The sequence below is a fragment of the Crocodylus siamensis genome, chromosome 13 (genome assembly GCF_052110815.1).
Source record: "Crocodylus siamensis isolate JL-2025a chromosome 13, ASM5211081v1, whole genome shotgun sequence".
NCBI classification, from domain to species: Eukaryota; Metazoa; Chordata; order Crocodylia; family Crocodylidae; genus Crocodylus; species Crocodylus siamensis.
In genome coordinates this window covers 33220496-33240955 of record NC_143407.1, presented here as the reverse complement: position 1 = coordinate 33240955, position 20460 = coordinate 33220496, and the positions used below count along the sequence as shown (strand labels likewise).

General features: G+C 48.2%; 1 protein-coding gene and 1 long non-coding RNA gene across 3 annotated transcripts; one reads left to right on the top strand and one right to left on the bottom strand.

Moving 5' to 3' along the window:
- Positions 1-2228: 2228 nt before the first annotated feature.
- LOC149854214 (uncharacterized) lies at positions 2229-8424 on the bottom strand. The gene is made up of 3 exons (XR_016438916.1): positions 8216-8424; positions 7770-7914; positions 2229-2741 (listed from the first exon to the last, which is right to left on the bottom strand). It is a non-coding gene; the product is annotated as an uncharacterized LOC149854214 (long non-coding RNA).
- A 130-nt stretch (positions 8425-8554) lies between these two features.
- LHX1 (LIM homeobox 1) lies at positions 8555-16974 on the top strand. 2 transcript variants are annotated; one of them, XM_090025832.1, is made up of 5 exons: positions 8555-9934; positions 11783-12009; positions 12253-12530; positions 12780-12945; positions 13841-16974. In XM_090025832.1, the coding sequence occupies exons 1-5, from the start codon at positions 9765-9767 to the stop codon at positions 14218-14220; spliced, it is 1221 nt and encodes a 406-aa protein (XP_089881958.1). In that variant the 5' UTR covers positions 8555-9764; the 3' UTR covers positions 14221-16974. The 2 variants fall into 2 exon arrangements, with proteins under 2 accessions (XP_089881958.1, XP_089881957.1); XM_090025831.1 differs by lacking the exon at positions 8555-9934 and having other exon boundaries at positions 11214-12009.
- Positions 16975-20460: the final 3486 nt, after the last annotated feature.

Sequence of the window (20460 nt, the reverse complement as noted above, 5' to 3'; positions counted from 1 at the left end):
ATCCCCATTTTTATCAGACAGCAACTGGAGAACAGAAGAGTTAAGTGACTTGCTCAAGGCACAGTGAGTCAGTGGCAGAGGAGGTAGATTCCAGTAATCAACTCCCAGACTGCACACCAAAGATGCTGCCGCCTGTACAGTGACATCTCCTAATTCATTTAAAGCATTTGGCACCCATTTGCATGGCTGTTGTGTTACTTGGGCAAAACAGGGTGCAGGATCATGGACAATCTCTCTCTACATGTGAAAGCTGGTTTCCTGCTGTATCTCACTCGTGCAACTCTAAACCTGCTGCTTCTCTTTCCACTTCAAGTTTGCCTCAACACATGCTTATGATATCAAAGCAGCAAGTAACTGATTGGTTCTGCAGCTTGTGTCCATCCGTGGGATAGGGGATTACGAATATTTGTAATGTGTACTAAGCCAGCACCGTGAAAAATAAGCCAACATGGTTTAAGAAAGGACTGAAAAAAACAAAAAAACAATTGCTGTTTTCTCTGCTTCCACCTCGCTCTTCCATTGCAGCCAGCCCCCACGCTCGCAATTCTGCTCCCAGGTGGCCCACCTGCAGCCTGTGGGCATATCTACCATGCATTTAAGCACACCTAAATGTAATGTGCATTAGCTTAAAGTGCATTAAGTGACTTTAGGCAGGCATCTACACATGCAGGCATTAAAGCACATTAACACTGTGCGTGTACTGACTCAGAACTAAAATTAGTCCCAAGTCACTCCACTCACAGTGTTAATGTGCTTTAATGCATCTACACGTGTGTTCACGCGCTTTAACAATTTGCATCTAAATTTGATACCTGCTTTAACCCCAAATCACCATTTTTAAAGTGCAGTAAGGGTGCACATGTGTAGACGCGTGCCCTAATGTGCCTTAAATTTAGGCTAATGCGCCTTAAAGCGCCTCGTGTAGACATGCCCTGTGTGTGTTTGGTAGTTGCTTCATGTACCACATTTGCATGTAGGAGCTGCGTAGCACTCTGGGCAAATAACTAAATGCAAATTGTCACTGCCATTGCATAGTGACCCATCAAGCATTTTAAACACTGCCACTATACTTCCCAGAGCAGTCCTTTTTGCCACTGTTTATTCTGAGACCTATGGAAAGCTTTGTCTTTTTTTCTTTTTTTCTTTTTTTGTCTTTTTTTTTTTAAATGCTTGCTAAACAAATAAATATCTGGCACATTAAAGCGGGTGAGTTCACATATGTGAGATTAAACGACATATGTATTTGGAAATGGAGCTCCCCCCACCCTCCTCCTGAAGCAGTAACCCAGCAGAATATTAATCTGGGATTTTAACAGCTACTGTATGAAATCATCTTTCCAGAACACACACAGCCCTAAACCATTCTTCAAATATTGAAGCAATCCTGCAGTACCTGAGGACTTTGTTTTGTGTATTTGCTTGTCCACCCTGCAGACGGAGGAGGGAAATGAACCTTTCCATGTATTCCCTTTTTGAGAGGACATAATCTCCAGCAGGTATGCATAAAAGATTTGTTTGGAATTAACACTTTATTGATTTTATGTAAAGCCGGGCAGGGGTACAGCAGTGAGCAGAGATTACACATGCTGTGCTATGTTTTAGGCAGAAGGCAGGGATGGGATATACCTTATAGACTACCTCTCTGGGCTGTATTTAGCAATGTTTTCTTAAGGTGCGCAGGTGCCAGGGTGATGGAGCCTGAGCCCTCTGAACTCAATAACAAAATTTTCATTGTTAGCCTTGGGCTGTGGCTCATGCCTGTATGTCTGGGTTCAAGTTATAATTGGAGATGGGGCATGGAGATGAAGTTTGCGTCTGGGCTCAGATCAGCGTGGGCATTTGGATGCAGGACCTGCGTTTAGCCAACTACAGACTGCAAAATCCAGAACAAAAGGTGGACCAAGATTCAGTCTCCACCAAAGCTTGTGGATGATCCCGTGACTCCACTCTTGTTTAGGAGGAGGCATGAAGTGCTTGGTTATACAAAGAGTAGCATTTCAGCAAACTGAGATGCTGGGTGGCAAGAAAAGCTCATCCTTGAAACCAGCCCCCCACCCAAATCTGATACAAATGAGCAGAAAAAGGAAACTTCTCTTTCAATAATATTTTCTTTGGTTTGAGAGCATCTGTGGAAAGCACATGCCAGAGTTTTAACTTGATTTTATCTTATTAACACATAAGTAAGCAAATAAACCACCCATACCATCTGTAGTGATATATAAGGTCCAATTTTATTTGTTATCCACTATTAATATGTTCTTTTTCATACTGGGATCAGTTCCAGGACCTTAAACCCCTTATAAACAATAACTAATTAAGGCAACAAAGATTTTATTGCAGCATACCAGAGAAGCACTTTGGTAGAAAAATGTACAAACATTTACATATTGCTCAGGCTTCTGAGCATTGTACTGTACTGCACTGTATTTCCACACGCCTAATAAAATCCAGCACAGAATCTCTCTGCTAAAAATGTGACATCAGAAAGACACCTTGTAATTTCAGATTGGTCAGAGAAACATGCTTATTTGTAAAATTTCACTAGCATTTGATTTTACTCCTTAAAGAATCGAGACACCTCCCCCTCCTCCCTTTTTCAGCAAGGTTTAATGAAAGTCCTACTAATACAAACTAACGGGACTGACAAATCTGCAGCACTATATTCAGGTCTTTGGCGTCTCCTAAACTGGGAAAATTCTTGTGTTTAGATGTTTTAACCTCTTCTTTCAAGTCATCTTCACCTGCAGATATAGAGATATAATAATGAGAATATACAACGGGCTAACTGATAGATGGTTATCAATACCTTTAACCTGCAAGTGACAGATCCAATTGACAAGTTGTGAGAGGGCATCAGTTTTGAGAGGAAAGAAGTGATGCCTCTCTAGTTAGCTTATTAGATATTCTGTTTCTGTGCCATTGTTTGTTCATGTTTCTGTAAGTAGTTGATGTGATAAGTTGTAACTTGAAATATTAACAGCCGGCTGCCAAAAGACCGAGCAAATAGCCATGCATTTAAAATACTCGACAAAAATAAAACTCGCGCACACTTTGATATAAACAGGTAAAGGATGTATGAATGGGGTATCTTCCTTTTCACTGCACAGTTTTGCCACCTATGAATGACATGGTGAGCTCATGAAGCAGATGCTATAGTATAGTCAGTGTCCTACCGAGAGAGAGGCATTCTCTGCACTGACAAACTTCACGGCTATGATTCACCAGCTGTGGACCTCAGTGCAGCAGTAGGAACTGTTTTATGTGGGCAAGGATCAGGTAGTTTTTTACTGTCTTGTCAGGCAACCCTACAATCAAGAAAGTGGGTACAGTGTACTGAAGGGGGAGTCAGGGGGCTTGGGATCTGTTCCTCCTGCAGGCACTGACCAGCCTCGGGATCTTTCCGTCAAGTTTTGCATGCTCTGGGCTTGCCAGTTTGGGCCTTTGGTATGAAACTATAAGCAGAGACGTGTGAAATCTAGGCACTATCAAAACTCAGCTAAAGTAAGGGATAGTAAAAACACCGTAACCCACTGAAGCTACCTTAAGTTCAGTTTTGTCTTCAGTTCCCCTTGTAAAGCAGATAAAAATGGTGAAACTTCAGGTGTGTAACCCTAAGCAGAATATGACCCAATATTTTTTCGTCTCTCCTGTAAATAATCTTTTCTCTGTGTATCTTTAGTGATATGTTTCACAGTAATGTAATTATAGCTGCATGTGCAATTTTGCAGCATATATTCTATATGTGGTACATGGATTAACTCACTACGTATATGGTTGGTAGTGATACTTGAATTTTAGGAAGATATAATAATAATCTTTATTAAAAAAGGAAGATAGTGAGGTATAATAATATGCTGATGCATGAAATCACACGGTGAATAACTGCATGAAATCACACAGTGAATAATTTTTGGCACTTTCATTGCTGTGATACTCCAGTGTTAGACCAGTCTAATGGCACGTCAGCCTCTGTGGGTCTGTCTATATGGTACAATGCATATGCACCGTGTCGCACCATGTAGCCCTGTCCTGTGAGTCCAACTGTCCATATTGGGCTCCCTGTCACAGCTCGTGTGCCAGGTTAGAGAGATCTCAAAATAGAAGCCTGTAATGGGAGCCTTATATACCCTCTTATATCACATTGCATATATATATTACAGAGTAACCTCATATAAACACAGTGGGAAAGACTGCAACCAGAGCCAGGAATGCCCAGTCAGGATACAAATATATCAGTAGGTTCCCCTTTCATTTTAACAAGCCATGAGCAAAGGTGATCCTGTTTCAGTCACCCGGCAGCACTGGCTGTGGGAGGGAGGGGTTGTCTTTGTACACACTAAATGGGGATCTGCTAATGCTCTCAGTTGGCGGTCAGAGGGCATTGATGATATGCCCCAACGTTGGTTTGTTCTCGTTAGGTTTTATTGAGGCGCTTTCATCGGTTCAGTTTCATTTCTTTTTTTTTCCCCTGTGCTCAAACGCTCTCCATAGCAGTGATGTCAGAAATCAGGAGCTGCCACTGGCTGGTGAACTAAAGCCCTTGCAGTGCCTACAGCCATCTCTCAGCTGCTTGTGAATGACAGAATCGTGTCTTCTTCCTCCAAGAGTTTTTCCTGTACTCGCTTAAGCAGCCCTCCCTCCCTCCCTCCCCCCCGCCCCCGAAAGCTACCGGGGCCGCTCTGTTGAGCCAGGTCTGCGTGTGATTGTCCCCACTGGTTTCTGAGCCCTAATGAATTGTCCCATCACACCGTAACTCTGCGAGACAGCCTCCCGTTTTATAGCTGGGGAAACCGGAGAGGCGGAAGGGTGAACTGACCTGCCCAAGGATAAGCAGCAAGTCAATGGCAGAAGCAAGTGAAAAAGGTCCAGAGGTCCTGCTTCCTCTTCCATACACATTAGCCTTGCTGCCTTCTTATGAAGCAAGTCTTCCATACACATTCGATAGATATATTAGATTGACTCTCGCTCCCTGGGAAGTTCACTGACTGTGAAATTAGTAAATTACGTAGGCCCGAAGAACTTGGAAAAACAATATAATCCTGGGGGTACTGAAATAATTAATTTGCTAATCAACTACACCTTGCTTTTTAATTTGCAAAGGGTGCTCCGTTTTGTTTCCGATTTCAGTCACCTCAGGAAGAGCAATATTTCAGGAAACACAGCAACCTCCCTCTCAAACCTATTGCCTGGAGTATGGGCAACATCAGGGAGGTAGCTGTTTCTCAATATACGCGTCCTCATATCTTATATCTTATCCCTGCCCTGAGCTCCAAATTTCAGGGCATTCTAAGTAACCTCAAAACAGACAGAAATTCTCCATAATAATTAGCGGTATAAGCTGAACCAGCACTCTGCAGTTGTATGGGCTGTGCTGTCCAGCACAGACAAAACGGATCCTGTGATCTGCCCCAGGAAATGTTGCAGGCCAACTTCCCCAACTAAGTTCAAACGAAGAAAATCAGGTTCTGAGATTTTTACGATTTTCTGTTTTGTTCTGACTTATCTTCTGGTTTCACTTTGTTGCTGTTGTTTGCACTAAATCATCTCAAATGCAGGGTTTGCCAGAAAAGACAATTAATACAGGGAAGGGGGAAAGTATTACCATCTATTATTTGCCATAACATGAATTTAAACCGGGAAGTCAAATGATAAAATATGTGTTGGAAAGGGTTGAGGAGGGAGTACCTAAATGAGTAATAGCCTTGGGCTTCCGAGCCTTGAACTTAATGTGCTAAGTAAATCCCCGAGGTTAAAAAGTATGAAAATTGTTGCAGCTTGGGGAGATATATTTTAACTTTGCAAAAGGTCCTTGCAAATCCACCGCGAGGATTTTAGATAGGTCCGTATGTAGCCCAGCATCCAGAAACTGTGAGTGTGTGTATGCGTCTGTAAGTATATGAAAAATTATCAACATTCAATCTCTACTATCAGAGTGAGTGCTGGGCTCCCGAGTAAAATAAGCATCAGAATTTTTCATTAGTATGGTAACAAGGGTGAAGGGAGATATTTGGATACATACGTTTGTATTGCTATAATTGTGTATGTGAGAGAACATGCATCTCTGTATGTTTGTCTGTGTACAGCGTGTGCACACGCACATACACATGGGAAAGTTAAAAGCAAGTTCTGGGGCTGAGAAATTGCAGAGGCTCACCCTGCCATGTCTGCAAAATGGAACTGGCTAAATATAAAATATATATATATATATATATATATATATATATATATATATATATTAAAAGGAACATTTTCCAGTAGAAATGAATAGTGAGCACTTAGTGAGAGTGCAAGTGGTGTCTGGAGAGGGGGAAGCTTTGCAGCCTGACCCCAGGGATGGATGGAGCTGGAGCGGAGCGGCCCCAGTCTTGTAAGGTGTGTGACAATTGTGTGCGCTTGTGCGAGGCAGTTGACTCCTTTGTGCCACGCATTCATGCCTGGCTCCAACTCTTTCCCTTTAAAACTCTTTCTCCCTATTGAGTTGACCATGCTTCTGAATTTATGAAGAGAGATGTTTTAGCAGAAATCCCCCAGAGTCTCCCATCAGTCCTAAATCCCCAGCCTGCTCTCCCTGGGAGCCCTCATGACACAGAGCATGCCAAACCAGCTTCCTTTTGCCTATGCATTAGCAATCTATTTTACCTTTTTGACATCTCTCACACATAAACCCGTAAGAGAGAAATAAAATATCTGTCTCTGGGCGAAAATAAAGCTTTGCCTCCCTCCTGATCTATAGGATATAAAATAAAGCCCTAGCTCTGATAGTGGCTTTTCCTTATGCTGGAGTTGCTTTTGCACACCCGGAGACAATGAAGATGAATGAGCTGGGATTGGACGCACCCTCTTGGGGTTGGTTTCACCCTCTTGCTTTATGGTCTCTCCGCCGCCCCACACCTCTTTCCTTCTCTGCTCTCCTTTATTCGTCTTCTAGCTGCCCTTTCCCTCCCCTGGAAAAACAAACTTGTTTCGCAGGCGCAAGCCGGACACACCGCCCCTCCCTCTCCCCAGCCTTTTAGTTGCTCGGGCATTAGGAAGAAGACAGCCCGTCTGCGCCCGAAGTGCAAGGCCGGGAGACGCCCTGAGCAAGCGGACCTCCCCGAGCTGCCGCCGTGCGCGGGGATGCGGGGTGCGGCGGGGCTTTCCCCGGGCCTCGCACCGGCTGCGGAGGCGCCCGGCTTTCCCCGCCGGCAGGGGCAGGGCCGGCCCCAGCGCGGAGGCGGGCTCTGGCCTGGCGGGGGCCCGGGCAATTTGCGCTGCGGGAGGCGCCCTCCGCCTTGGCCCGGGGTGCGGCTGGGCCCGCGCCTGTCGCGGGGTAAGCGGAGGGGCATCCGGCCCGGCCTGCGGCTCCCCCGGGTGGGGCTTTGCGGCCGCGGCCGGGGCAGAGCCAAGCCCGGCTCCCCGGGGCCGCTTCCCCCTAGCCCGCGCCAAGCAGCCGCGCGGGGCAGCGTGCGAGCCGGCGCGGGACGGCAACGACTTCTGCCCGCCCGCGCCCGCGCCCGCGCCCGCGCCCGCCCCCGCCCGGCTCGGCCCTCGGCGGCCGCGGGGACTTGCCCCCGCACGAAGGGGCGCGGGCGGGTCCCGGCTCCCTCGCAGCCGTCAACAAGTGCCGGCTCTGCCCCGGGGCCAGGCCGGCCCCGCGCACGCCCGCAGCCGGGCCCGGCTCCTCTCCCCGCCCTGGCGGGGAACGCGAGCCCCGAGAGCCGCCGCCCGCCCGGGCCCCTCTCCGGCGGCCGCCCCCCGGGCCCGAGCCGCGCAAGGACGTGACCCCGCACCAGGAAAAAAAGCGTTGGGTTTGTCCGGGTTTTCCCCTGGCTTCCTTCCACACTTCTCGATCCTTTCCCATGAGATGCCCTCGCTTGATGCAGCCCAGAGACCGCACCGGCGCGGACTCGTGTCTGTCCCGACCCAGACACTGCTCTGGAAGAAAAAGAGCAACAGCTAATCCCGCTGAACCGCGAGCCCCCGGCTCCTCCGCCTCGCCGGCAAGCCTCTGCCCGCCGCCCCGCGGAAGCGGGAGGCTGCGTGGGTGCCCTGCCTGATTTTCTTCATCAAATCACCCGCAAAAAATAAGAATATTAATAATCATAGTACTCTCCCCCCGCCCCTCCCCATGTATATGCTTGATCCAAATCCAGTTCTGCCCTTGAGCTGGGGGTGGGGGGGAGACACGCACCTCCCTCCCCGCCCCGCGCGCACACACCCCGAAAATAGCACCTACCGGGCTTGCCACCCCGTGTCTCTGCTGGTGTAACGTGTGCACGCAACACCCCTCCTAAAGCGCTACAGCCAGCCCCGCTCCGCGCCCCGAGATGTCCTTCAGAGATGTGAGCGGCTCGGAGCGGAGAACGGAAGAGATGACATTACCCAACAATTTGGACAATGGGTCGCTCCCTCTTAGGCTCTCTAAATGGGTCTCCCTCCTGTCCCGGCTCGGGGAAGATGCTTAATTGTTTGCCGGGGAAGGGGGGGCGAGAGGGCCGGCGATTGGCTGCCCGCGGCCGTGACGTGGGAGCTCGGTGCATAAGGCTCCGGCTCGGGAGCGGTGGGGAACATGCGGTCCATTGAGGAGCTGCCGGGAGCCGGGAGCGGAGGCACCGCCGCGCACCGCCGCCGCGACACCCCGAGGCTCCAGCCCGTCCCTCCCCCGCGCGGGAGAGCCCGACCCAGCGCTTCTCCCGCCGCCTGCTCCTCGTCCTCCGCCGATGGGATCCTTGGGGCCGGAGCCGCGCTGAAGACTAAAAACCCAGCAAAAAAAAAAAAGAAAAAAAAAGCAACCTCCCCCGCCCCCAGACCAAGCCAAACCAAACCAAACCAGCCCAGAACCAAACCACAGCAAACCCCGCGCCCCGCCAAGCGCGCCATGCCCGGCAGCCCGGCCCCTGCGCGGCCCGGCCTGGGACTTGTGACTAGTGGACTAGCCGCGTAGACGGGGCAGGGGCCCGTCCTGCAGCTCGACACCGTGGCACGACGGAGCGCGGCCACCGCCGGGGGAGCGCGCCGCGGCCTGATCCGGAGCATGAGCCTCTCTCTGTCCGTCTAGCACGGAGCCGCCCCGCCCCGGCGGCGGCCAGCCTAGAGCAATGCTGCTAGGTTAGCATCCAAAGCTCCTTTTGAGTCTTCTGTTCTTTTTTTTGTCCTTTTCTTCTTCTTTTCATTCTTCTCGTCGTCGATTTTTTTTTTTTTTTTTGGTCCTCCTATTTCTCTTTGGGAAAAGCAGATGCACTTTGACTCCTGACTGCTCTACCTCAGACCTGAGAAAACTCATCACATTTGCTTTTCGCTGGGTTTTCACCATTGTCGCTTTTCGTTTCGCTTTTTTCCCCGTTTTCCTTCCCCCCTTGTTTTCGCAATGCGCGCAGCCCTCTCCCCGCTGTCCCTGCTCCTGGATCCGTGCTAGCGGCGGGATCCGGGCTGCAAGGCTGGGCAAACCGCTGGTTTTGTCCCCCCCGGTGCGTGGCCCGCGTAGGACATTTGAACGAAGATTATTCTTCCTCCCTATTTTATTATTATTATTGTTATTGCTGTTGTTGTTGTTGTTGTTGGTATTTATTATTATTATTATTATTATTATTATTCTTTTCCTCATCCAAGGCTTTCCTTAGAGCAAACCCCGCACGCAACCAACCTGCTTTTCTTTTAAAAGCAGGATCCATCCTGTTCCTCCCGTTATTATTCTTGCCCCTTCTTCTCTTTCTCTCTCTATTTTATTTCCCCTGCTTGGCACCTGGGCGCCTGCCCCCGCCCCACTCTCAGAATAACCAAAGACAATGGTGCACTGTGCCGGCTGCAAGAGGCCGATCTTGGACCGGTTTTTGTTGAATGTACTGGACAGGGCTTGGCATGTGAAGTGTGTGCAGTGCTGTGAATGTAAATGCAATTTGACAGAGAAATGCTTTTCCCGGGAAGGCAAGCTTTACTGCAAGAACGACTTCTTTCGGTGAGTACCGATGTGTCCCCCGCCCCAGATCCTCCTGTTCGGTGTCGGTGTCGGTGTGCGTGAGGTCCTGTTCTCTCTCCCGGCCGGGCTTTTCTTGCAGGGCTGGGAGCCGATGGGCTGTCGTTTCGCTTCCCCTTGTCTCTCTCCACTGCCTAAAAGAAGCCCCCTCGGGCTCGGCGCTGGTGCTCGCGGAGAGCCGGGGCCCGCGGCCGCACTTCGGAAAAGTTGAGCGGGGCTCGGAGGCGCGGGGCAGCGTCCGGCCCCGTCCTCACCCCCGCCGGCGCCGGCTCCGGGGACACTCCAGGCGCAAACTTCGCCCGGCGCCGGGCGATCCGGGCAGCCCCCACCTCCCTGCAGCCGGAGCGGGCCGGGCTGCCCGGGTCCCGCCGGCCCAGGCGCGGGGCAGGCCCGAGACACCCCGGCACCACCTGGAGCGCCGAGCCCCGGCGGCTTGGGCCGGGCAGCTGCCGCCGGGGGATGCGGGCGCTTCCAGGGAGCCCGCTCGGCTCCTCCGACAGCGAGGGGTGGGGGGCAGGATTAATAATCATAATCATAATAATCATAATGCTGATGACGACGGGGAGGAGGGTGACGATGCTGCAATGGTAAGAGCAGCAGCAGCAGCGACACAAGCGCTGCATCGTGATGGTCATTTCAAACTCTCCCCGCCGAGCCCCCGGCCCCCGCCCGGCTCCGCGCCCGCGAGCGGGACAGGCGGTGCGGGCCGGGCCTGCCGGGCTCCGGGGCGATGACCGCCGCCGCCTTTCCCCGGCCAGGCTCGCCGCGGCCTGGCCCTCGGCTGCTGCGCCCGGCGCGGGGGCCGCTCCGCACCCGCTCGAGGCGCCTCCTTCCCGGCCGCGCGGGCCGGAACGGCGGGACCCGCGCTGCCCCGGCCCGGCCCCGCAGCCAGCGGCGGAGCGCCGCGGCTTCCCGCCGCCCGCAGCCCAGCGCGGGGCCGGGCCCGAGCCACGACCCTCGGGCTTCCCGGCGCCTCCTCCGCCCCGTGCGCGGGCGGACACCCGCCCGGCCCCGCGCCGCGCCCGGCCGCTTCGTGTCCGCGGGCACCGTCCAGCCCGCCCGTGTGTGTATGTGCACGCGCGTTGCCTGCGTGGATGTGGACATACAGGTGGATAGAAGTGTGTGTGTGTGTATCCACGTGTATACCCACGCGCATGCATATATATGTATTATATATGTGTGTGGATCCACGCGTAGAAATATACATATATATATTTATATGTGATATACACAGACATGCGCAGCACCCCCCTATATTTATAGCTATATCTATATATCTGTCTCTATGTGCGTGGATGTGTGTGTTTGTGTATATCTATTTGTATATACACACATATGCTCGTGTGTACATATATATGTGCGCGTATATACACACAACTATATAAGTATATGCGTGAATGTGGGGGGGTGTATTTACCTATGTCTGTATGTGTATAGATGTATACACAGATATGGTTATATATGTGTGTACGCGCACACACATCCACGCATATATACATATACATGGGTGTGCATGGATGTGTATCCAGATACACGTATGTACACACGCGTGGCCGGGTGTATGTAAATGCCCACGGCCACACATGTGCTGGGCTGTATACACAGCCAGGAGAGCACAGGCTCAGGCCCGCGGAGGGGTCGATCCGGACGCGAGTGCTGCACGCACGGAGGCGCGGCGCCGGGCGGAGCGGAGCGGAGCGGAGCGGAGCGCTGGGGAAGGACGCGGGGCCTGCACCCCGGCTGTGCTGTCCTCGGCGGCCGGTGGCCGGCTGCGCTGCCCGCCGCGCTGACCCTGCTCCCGTGTGTCCCCCGCTCTGTCTCCCCCGCCAGGTGTTTCGGGACCAAGTGCGCGGGCTGCGCGCAGGGCATCTCCCCCAGCGACCTGGTCCGGAGGGCGCGGAGCAAAGTGTTCCACTTGAACTGCTTCACGTGCATGATGTGCAACAAGCAGCTCTCCACCGGCGAGGAGCTCTACATCATCGACGAGAACAAGTTCGTCTGCAAAGAAGATTACCTGAGCAACAGCAATACCGCCAAAGAGAACAGCCTGCATTCAGGTGAGCGCCGCCCTGCCTGCCCTGCCCCGCCGCCTCCGCGCCAGTCCGCGCCGCGGGGAGCCGGCCGCCTCGCTGCGCTTGCGACGGGGCGGCGAGCCCGAGCCTCCCCGCCTGGGCGGCTTGCACGGGGAAAGGGGCCGAGCGCCTCCGGCGCTGCCCTGCCCTTCCTGGGAGCCCGGGGAGGGGTTGCATGTGCTGCACCCGCTGCCCCGCGCGAGTGTGATGCCTCCTGCCCTTGCCCAGCCACCACCGGCAGTGACCCCAGCCTGTCCCCGGACTCGCAAGACCCTTCCCAGGACGACGCCAAGGACTCGGAGAGCGCCAACGTGTCGGACAAGGAGACGGGCAGCAACGAGAACGACGACCAGAACCTGGGCGCCAAGCGGCGGGGGCCGCGCACCACCATCAAAGCCAAGCAGCTGGAGACGCTGAAAGCCGCCTTCGCCGCCACCCCCAAGCCCACGAGGCACATCAGGGAGCAGCTGGCCCAGGAGACCGGCCTCAACATGCGGGTCATCCAGGTAGCGCAGGGGGGAGCGGGGCTGGGGCCGGGCGCCCGGGGGACCGGGCCGCTGCTTGCACCGCCGGCCGGCCTTTTTAAGAGGGAAGATCCCGCGGCAGTGTGCCGGCCCCGCGCGCGGGCGCAGCGGGCTGAGGGGCGGCCAGGAGCCCCTCGGCCGCGCGTGCCCCGCACCGGCGGCGGGCCGGGCCGGGCCGGGCCGGGCCGGGGGGCGCCGCGGCCCGGCTCAGCGCCCCGCCCCGCCCCCCAGGTGTGGTTCCAGAACCGGCGCTCCAAGGAGCGGCGCATGAAGCAGCTCAGCGCGCTGGGCGCCCGCCGCCACGCCTTCTTCCGCAGCCCGCGCAGGATGCGGCCGCTCGTGGACCGGCTCGAGCCCGGGGAGCTCATCCCCAACGGGCCCTTCTCTTTCTACGGAGGTGGGTCGCGCTGCGCCCCGGCCGCGAGGCGCCCGGAGCGCTCCCGTGCCCGGCCTCGGGGGAGCCTTCGCTCGGGCTGCTCGGGGGGAGGGGGTGGCACACAGGCTCCCCGCTGGCCCCTCGGCTTCTGCCCGCTCCTTGCCGCGGGCGTTGGGGAAAGCCCTGTTGGGAGGGACAAGCCCTGGGCGCTGCCCCCGACACCGCTCCGGGGAGCCTGGGCGGGGACCTCTCCGGCGCCAGCCAGGCAGAACCGACTTTGAAAGGCCCCGGGTGGTCCTTTTCTTTCCCTGCGGTTGAACTTATGACTCCGCCTGGGGAAAGGCAGAGGCGGGAGCTCCTTTGGGGAGATGCTGGGGTTTGAAAAAAAGAATAGCAAATAGCCAGGACTTTGCCAGTGTCCTGGGAGAATGGCAGCTGCATCGGCTTCCCTTCCCTTACTGCCAGCTTGTTCCCCGCGGAGCGAGGGGCTGCTCCTTTCCAGCCGCCTGGTGCCAAACCCCACCTTTGGGGCAGGTTTTGCAAAGTGTTCAGTAACCACCCCAGCATCCAAGCAAAGTGGCTGGGCCGGGGCACTGCTGTTCTCCCGTGGGACGCAGACGTTTGGTGAATCCAGCTCCTGCCTAGCGGGGAGCGGAGCTCTTTGGAAAGCCTGTCCCTGGCTCTTTGTTCGGTGCATACGTGTGGCATTTGTGTTCCCGTCTCAGGGCCTGCTCCGAAGCCCAGTGAGCTTGGTGGAAAGGCTCCTGTTGACTTCCGTGAGCTTTGGATCAGCTTGTCAAGGCACCCGGTTTGCCCTTAGGACAGCTGGGGAATTGCCCCGCTTCTTTTATTGTTTCACACTTGGCTGGCACTTGCCTTATTCTCCTCTCTCTCTCTCTGTCTCTTTGTCCGCTAGATTATCAGAGCGAGTATTATGGCCCAGGAAGCAATTATGATTTCTTCCCACAAGGACCTCCTTCTTCTCAAGCGCAGACACCAGTTGATCTCCCTTTTGTGCCCTCTTCGGGGCCATCAGGAACTCCTCTGGGTGGAATGGATCACCCACTCCCTGGACATCACCCCTCCAGTGAGGCTCAGCGCTTCACTGACATAATGTCGCACCCGCCAGGAGACTCACCTAGCCCCGAGCCCAACCTGCCAGGTTCTTTGCACTCCATGTCTGCAGAAGTTTTTGGTCCAAGTCCTCCATTTTCTTCGATATCCGTCAACGGTGGTGCTAACTATGGCAATCACTTGTCACATCCACCAGAAATGAATGAAGCGGCTGTGTGGTAGCTTTAAAACAAACTGGGTCTAAGTAAGTGATGATCATCTAGTCTGCTTATGTTATGGTGTACAGAAATGAATAAATATAACATCTCTCCTGCCCTAAGACAGTTTTACCTTGGGAACGAACTGAATCTGAAATACTCCAAGGCGACTTTGCTATAGACCAGGACAATCTTCATAATATGGTTGTAACAAACAAAAAAGGGACTTTTTTGTACCATTGACAAAGAAACTGGTGAAGCTGTACAGTAAAGTGCTGCCATACCATAGGATGGCGTAAGTTGAGTACCCTGTTGGATGTCACCCTAAGAGCCACAATCCTTAGAAACTTTTCATTAAAACAAAAAAAAAATTGAACAAAAGAAAGGTCAAAGCAAGGGGGGAAAAAGCTTCAAGAACTCTAGCGTTCCTGCTTAAGGATGGTTCTGGCATTATGAATTTGTTTGTTAATTTTTGTCTCTCAGAAAGTTCAACTACAACAAACTCTTTTTAGCTTCAGAAATGTCAGCCTGCTGAATATCAGGTGGGACAATTTTTTTTTCCTTTTTTTTCCTCTCCAAAATAACAAATACTAAATGTAAGCCCTCAGCATCAACTCTTCTACCTTCACAAAGCTACACATACAAAAAATCCTCATAATAACAAAGGTCACCAACCAGACCTCTAACTAAAATGACTTGAAACAAACAGAAAAAAAAGTATTCTACCTTCACAAAAAAAAAAGCTAAACAAAAAGACTCTATTGAACTAAAAACAGTCAACTGTTTACGTATAATGTTAAATTCAGGAGCTCAATGTTTTACTAATAAATCCTGTTTTAGAACCTCTTGTTCAAAAGCAAAATATTTTGAGCAACCAACCAAAATAGTTCATTTTCTTTTCTGTAGATGTTATATGACAGATTGCAGGGCTTGTGGTTCACTGTGCTAGTTTGTAAAAGGTGTTGTTTACAGAAGGCAAAGACAAAACCCATGAAACCTAGACAGTTGCCAAATAAAGTAATTATATAGCACAAATACTGTAAGGTGCTTTGCACCAGCAACCTGAGAAAGTGTTTAAAAAAAGTGTTACAAGGTTAAAAACAAACAAACAAACAAACATCTTTTGCTAATTTTTAGTCCTGTTGAACATTCATGGAATTGTTAATATGACTTATATAGACCCACACAGGTTTTATTTTTGTGTCTTTAAAAGAAAAGTCCAAAATATTTAAATTTTATGGTCAAATATGCAGTCAACAGCTGCTACTTTTTTCTTTATATATTAAATTTCTCATATGTCTTTTATTGTTCTAATAAACCTAAGCTTGTGTGACCTCCAGTGCATATTAGACCATTCACTGTATGAAAGAAAACATGTTGGATAAAATTTGTGAGTTTTTAATAAAATTAGAAAATCTGATGTTTAGATAACTTGTGTTTCATTTGATGTTTTGAACCATTTTAAATGGATTCTCTTGAGCAAGACAGCCCTGAAAGCAAGCATCCATGATGCGGGGATTGTGTATCTATTTTGCTTTCCCTGTTGCCAGTGCAGATAGATGTTGTTGGTCATTTCATCCTTTTTTTTTGGTTTCAGACTTAATTGATACAGTGCAAATTTTATGCTCATCTGTAAATTAAATTACAGAATTGGAAACAAACCAAATTGTTAAAGATATTAGTTAATTCTAGGTCTGTGTGCTAAGAGTCAAAACATGTCCAGACTGGTCTTTTTTATGCATATACAAAAATGTATTCTGAGTGTCAAAAACCTGTACATATATGGTTTAGAACTGATCCATTTTAATTAGCTGAATTAATTTTCCATAAGTAATCCTGCCTTTCTAATTTTGTGGTTTGAGAGACAACAGTAAGCTGAATGTGTCACCAGAAATGAAAGTAATTCCAATCCCTTTTTTTCAGAGCTGATATAAAGGCTGTTGTTTTATAGCACTGGGTACATTTGAAATTCTCTTGAGGGAGAAAAATATTTTGCTTTGCACTAGGTACATATTAAGATTTCCTGACAAAAAAAACCCTCTATAACCTTGTAAAGTTACAGATATAGTTTTATAAATGTGCATTATTACAGCATCGTCATTCTGCAGTCCTTGTTAAGGGAGAAGCCCCATTGATTGTAGTAGGACTTCGATTTGAAAAAAAGGCACAAGTTTGGGTCTAGGTTTGACAAGCCACATAATTTAAATGCTTTTCAAGAGGGCGGGGTAATGGAATATAAATTTCCTCCATTTATGGACTAGATATGATTTTGATTTTTTTTCTCTCGCTCTTTTTTGGGTAGGACACCAGAATTTTGCTTTCAAATGCAGACATTTATTTCCCCATGATTTTCAGTCTTGATTATTTATCAGTTTGGATTAAGGGAAAAATCAAAATTCTTTACAGTTGTATGATTTGTAATGTGCAGTGGTGGTTTCATATTTTGTTCACAAACTAAGCTTATAGCCCCAGCAGCATCTATATTAAGCAATAATTCACTTTAAACACAGATGGTCTTATACAATAAGATAGATTAAGTAACTGCAAGAAGTCTGTTAATGTTCTTTTTTTTTAAATCATGCTTTATTAAATACAGGGGAGATTTTTTAAACTCATGGGCTATGTGTAACTGTATTCTTAATTTGTTTTACTTTGGATATTGTGCAGTTGGGACTTTTGGCTCCATTTTGCATTAATATGTATGAAATGATGGGAGATCTATTTATTACATATTTTTATTTAACCAGGCTGATGCTCTTTATAAAGGATACTGATTGCTATTAACGGTTCTGGTTTGTGCTGCTGTTTTATTGTTGAGTCAGTTATTTTATAGGAAGTATTTCAGCAAATGGGCATCATTTGTAGAAATTGTTGCTGCCAAGTTTGGGTTTTTTTGTGGGGAGGGTTATTTGGGTTTTTTGCTTTTTTGTTGTGTTTTATTAATGAGTTGTTTGTGCAGTTTATAACATATTTATCTATGTGGGGTGCTGGTGTTAATGTGATATAACTCAAATGTCCTACAACATGTACAAAGGAGAAAAGGAAGCCTAGATTTATTTGAGGCAAAGATTCACGGAGATCAATAGTTTTTCCCATCTAAGCATTTGAATAGGCCCATGCTTAAAGTTAAGCACCTACTTAAGTGCTTCGCTGGATTGGGGTTGCGGTACTCAGCACTTTGCAGTCAGGCTCTTGGATTCTGGCCTTTTTGTTAGCAAGTTAGGTATTTATGAATCCAGCATTGGTTGCATGTTTAAAACTCCTGTGGAAATCTCTGTGATACTGGGCCTTCCACAAGCCCTGGCTTAGCTTACATAGCTATTTCAGTTGATGGTAGCAGTACTTCTAAATGAATGAAGATTTGCAAGACGAGGAGCTTTTGAGTCAATGTGTTTGTGTGTGTGTTTTGTATGCATATGTGATATTTTATTTAAAACACACAGGTTACATGTATGCAAACACACATAAAGGCTGCAGGTTTTCAGATGCTTTTAGAAACAATTATCCTCTTTTTATCTCTTTTTCCTTAACTGTTACTGGTTTTGGTGGCCTTTTTTTTTTTTGGCTAACATCCTGGTACATAGTGCAGTGGGATAACATAGGCCATGTACAGGGGTAGATTTCTTCACCAAATTTCTATTGTCATCCATTGGAGTTTGACAGGGAGATCAAGAGCAGTATGCAGATTTTATCTGATGGCAGTGTGAATGACTCGGTATTTGAATGTATATTATGGATATATATATTTTTTTGCAAATTCTTTAATTCAATACCTTATCTACTGGAGAAGAATTGTGTGAAAATAATGTAAATAGTATTTATATTACACCAGCTTAAATTAAGAAGATATTTCTAATTGATAATTTGAATGCTTTTAACCTATTGAGTCTCCAGCATTCAAGCAATTCTTCTTTTGTTACAGACCGTGTACCATATTTTACTCTGCTCGCTCTCTGTGAAACTCCCATTGATGTCGGTATCAGCTTCATTTTTCCTTTAGTAATTTCTGTTATCTATTTACTCAGGCCTTTGCTTGAGGGCATAGTAGGGGGATTTGTAAAGATCAGTATCCCTGGGGTAAAAATGGTCTTCAATTATGATTTGTAGACAAATTATGTATATTATTTTAATATATGAACCTGTGCCCAGATAGAGCGATGGGCACATGATACAAATCTATAAATAAATTTAATTTCAAAATATGATCAATGATGTACATACTTTTGCTATTCAGTGAAAGGACCAAAACGACAATGTCTGCTCAGGCAAAAATTCCATTAGCTGCAATTTGAGATTTTTCCATGAACAAAAGTGATATGATTAGGTCTTGTGCTTTTATCATATTAGTTAGAAGAAACTGCAGTTTCTATTTCAGTTACCAGCCTTGCAAACAGACCTTTATAAGACTTCAGTTATGTTTAAGGTTAACTAAGGCATGTGGACATACAAATCTAGACAATGCTGTGTAACAGAGAGAAGACAAAAGTATTGAAAGGTTACATCATGAAACACAAGTGTTAAATTCAAGAGGAATCAGCTTGGGAAGGTCTTCTGTTTATTTATATGTTATCATGTTGCTACTGTACTCCAGTGGACAGTATTTATTGCAGAGGTATTATTACTTGCTTTGCTAAGAAGGCCAAATATAATTTTTAATTATAATCTGGAGGGCAGGTTTGGGAAAGTAGGGCCTTGGTGCATAGAGACTGCTGAAAATGGAATGTTTTCCAGAGATTGATGGGAGGATGCAGCCTTATGTGGAACTGAATTTTCAATTAGTAAAGCCACTGTTGTATTTAATATCACTGAATAGAGGAGAAAAATACGAGAGGACACTTTTCAGGTCGACTGATTGCTTGGAATTTTATTTCTCTTATTTCGTGTATACAGTTGTCTTAAGTGTGCAAACAGATACATAGTTGTGCATCCAAATGTTGAAATGTGTCTCTTGGAGCTTTGTCATCTTATCAACAGTACTTCGTTGGATGGAATGGGGTGATTTGCTTCTCTTAGACGTGTTGTTTGAGGTTGGTTGCAAATGCAGGAAAATCATTCCGCACTAGTTACATTGGGTTCAATGTTTGGAAGGCAGGTTTTGCAAGCATTAGCATCAGGAACTTCCTGTTTTGTGTGGGTATGTGTGGGTATTTATTTAATGGAAGTTTGGACTCTAGGGTCAGACTCTATAGGGGAACTGATAAATACTTCAAGCAGGCTGAATTCAGAAATTTGGCACCACTAATGTAAAGGACTCAGATTTACCACTGAGCTGCACGCAAATCTGCCATGACTTTGCTGAGTGTTTCACATATGGCATTATGTCCCCAATGCAGCAAAACTCTTTTAAGCATATGCTTAAATTTAGGTAGAAAACATAGCCCTATGTCTTCTCTGGGATTTTAAGAGTAAGCATATGCTTAAAAGCTCTGTTGACCTCTGCAGCCTTGTGGGGGGGGAGGGTTGGCTGACTAAGTGTGTGAAAAAAGCCCTCTTGCACACGTGTACTTTGCACATAGGGCATAAATGTTGCATTCTTACTGTTGTCTGCAAATGCAGAGTACACTCACTTGCTGTGTGTGGGAGATGCCCTTGGTCAAGGATATACATGACTCCCTCGAAAAGAATTTATCTTAATTTTTATTTGGCTTTGCTGTTCCTATGACTAGCATCTTTAAGCACTGCCTGGCTCTATTTTAACTGTGTTAAATAGATTACAAATTCAAGAATATACAGTAGGGTTGGAACTTTCAATGGTAGTTGGGTGTTTCAACTCCTTTCAGCATTTTTTGATAATCTTACCCTCAATAAATGAAAGGACAGATGAAAAAATATGTCATGTAACAGCTACTGCCCTTGTATCTCTATTAGAACTGAAGAAAAATTTTTGTTGTAATCAAAATTGATTTTCTTTTAAAAATTCAGTATTCTATCTTTTGGGGTTTGGTTTTGTTTTTTAACTGTGAAGTGGTGCTTCCCCCTCCCTGTTTTTTCCTGTCTCTCTTTTTCCAGTGATAACATTTTGCTGCTGGAAACATTTTCTTCAACATATAGAACCAATATAATCTAAAAAACAAAATATGTTGACTAAACTGAAAATGTGTGTTTTGGGAGAGAAAAAAATGACACATCCCATTTCATTGTTCTCAGGGGGAAAGGGTTAATTAGCTCTTGTCCCTAATTATTTTAGGGCTGTGTACTGCTCTGTATACAGAATTCAGTTGCAAGTCAGTGGATGTACCTCTCAGGCATGCAGTTCCCATTGATA

Bases quoted from the DNA above. Each gene is read 5' to 3' on its own strand.
- LHX1 (XM_090025831.1), top strand. From the start codon at position 11,520: ATGCCCACGGCCACACATGTGCTGGGCTGTATACACAGCCAGGAGAGC. The intron at 12,531-12,779 runs GTAGCGCAGGGG...CCCGCCCCCCAG, and splicing joins TCAACATGCGGGTCATCCAG to GTGTGGTTCCAGAACCGGCG. The intron at 12,946-13,840 runs GTGGGTCGCGCT...TTTGTCCGCTAG, and splicing joins GCCCTTCTCTTTCTACGGAG to ATTATCAGAGCGAGTATTAT.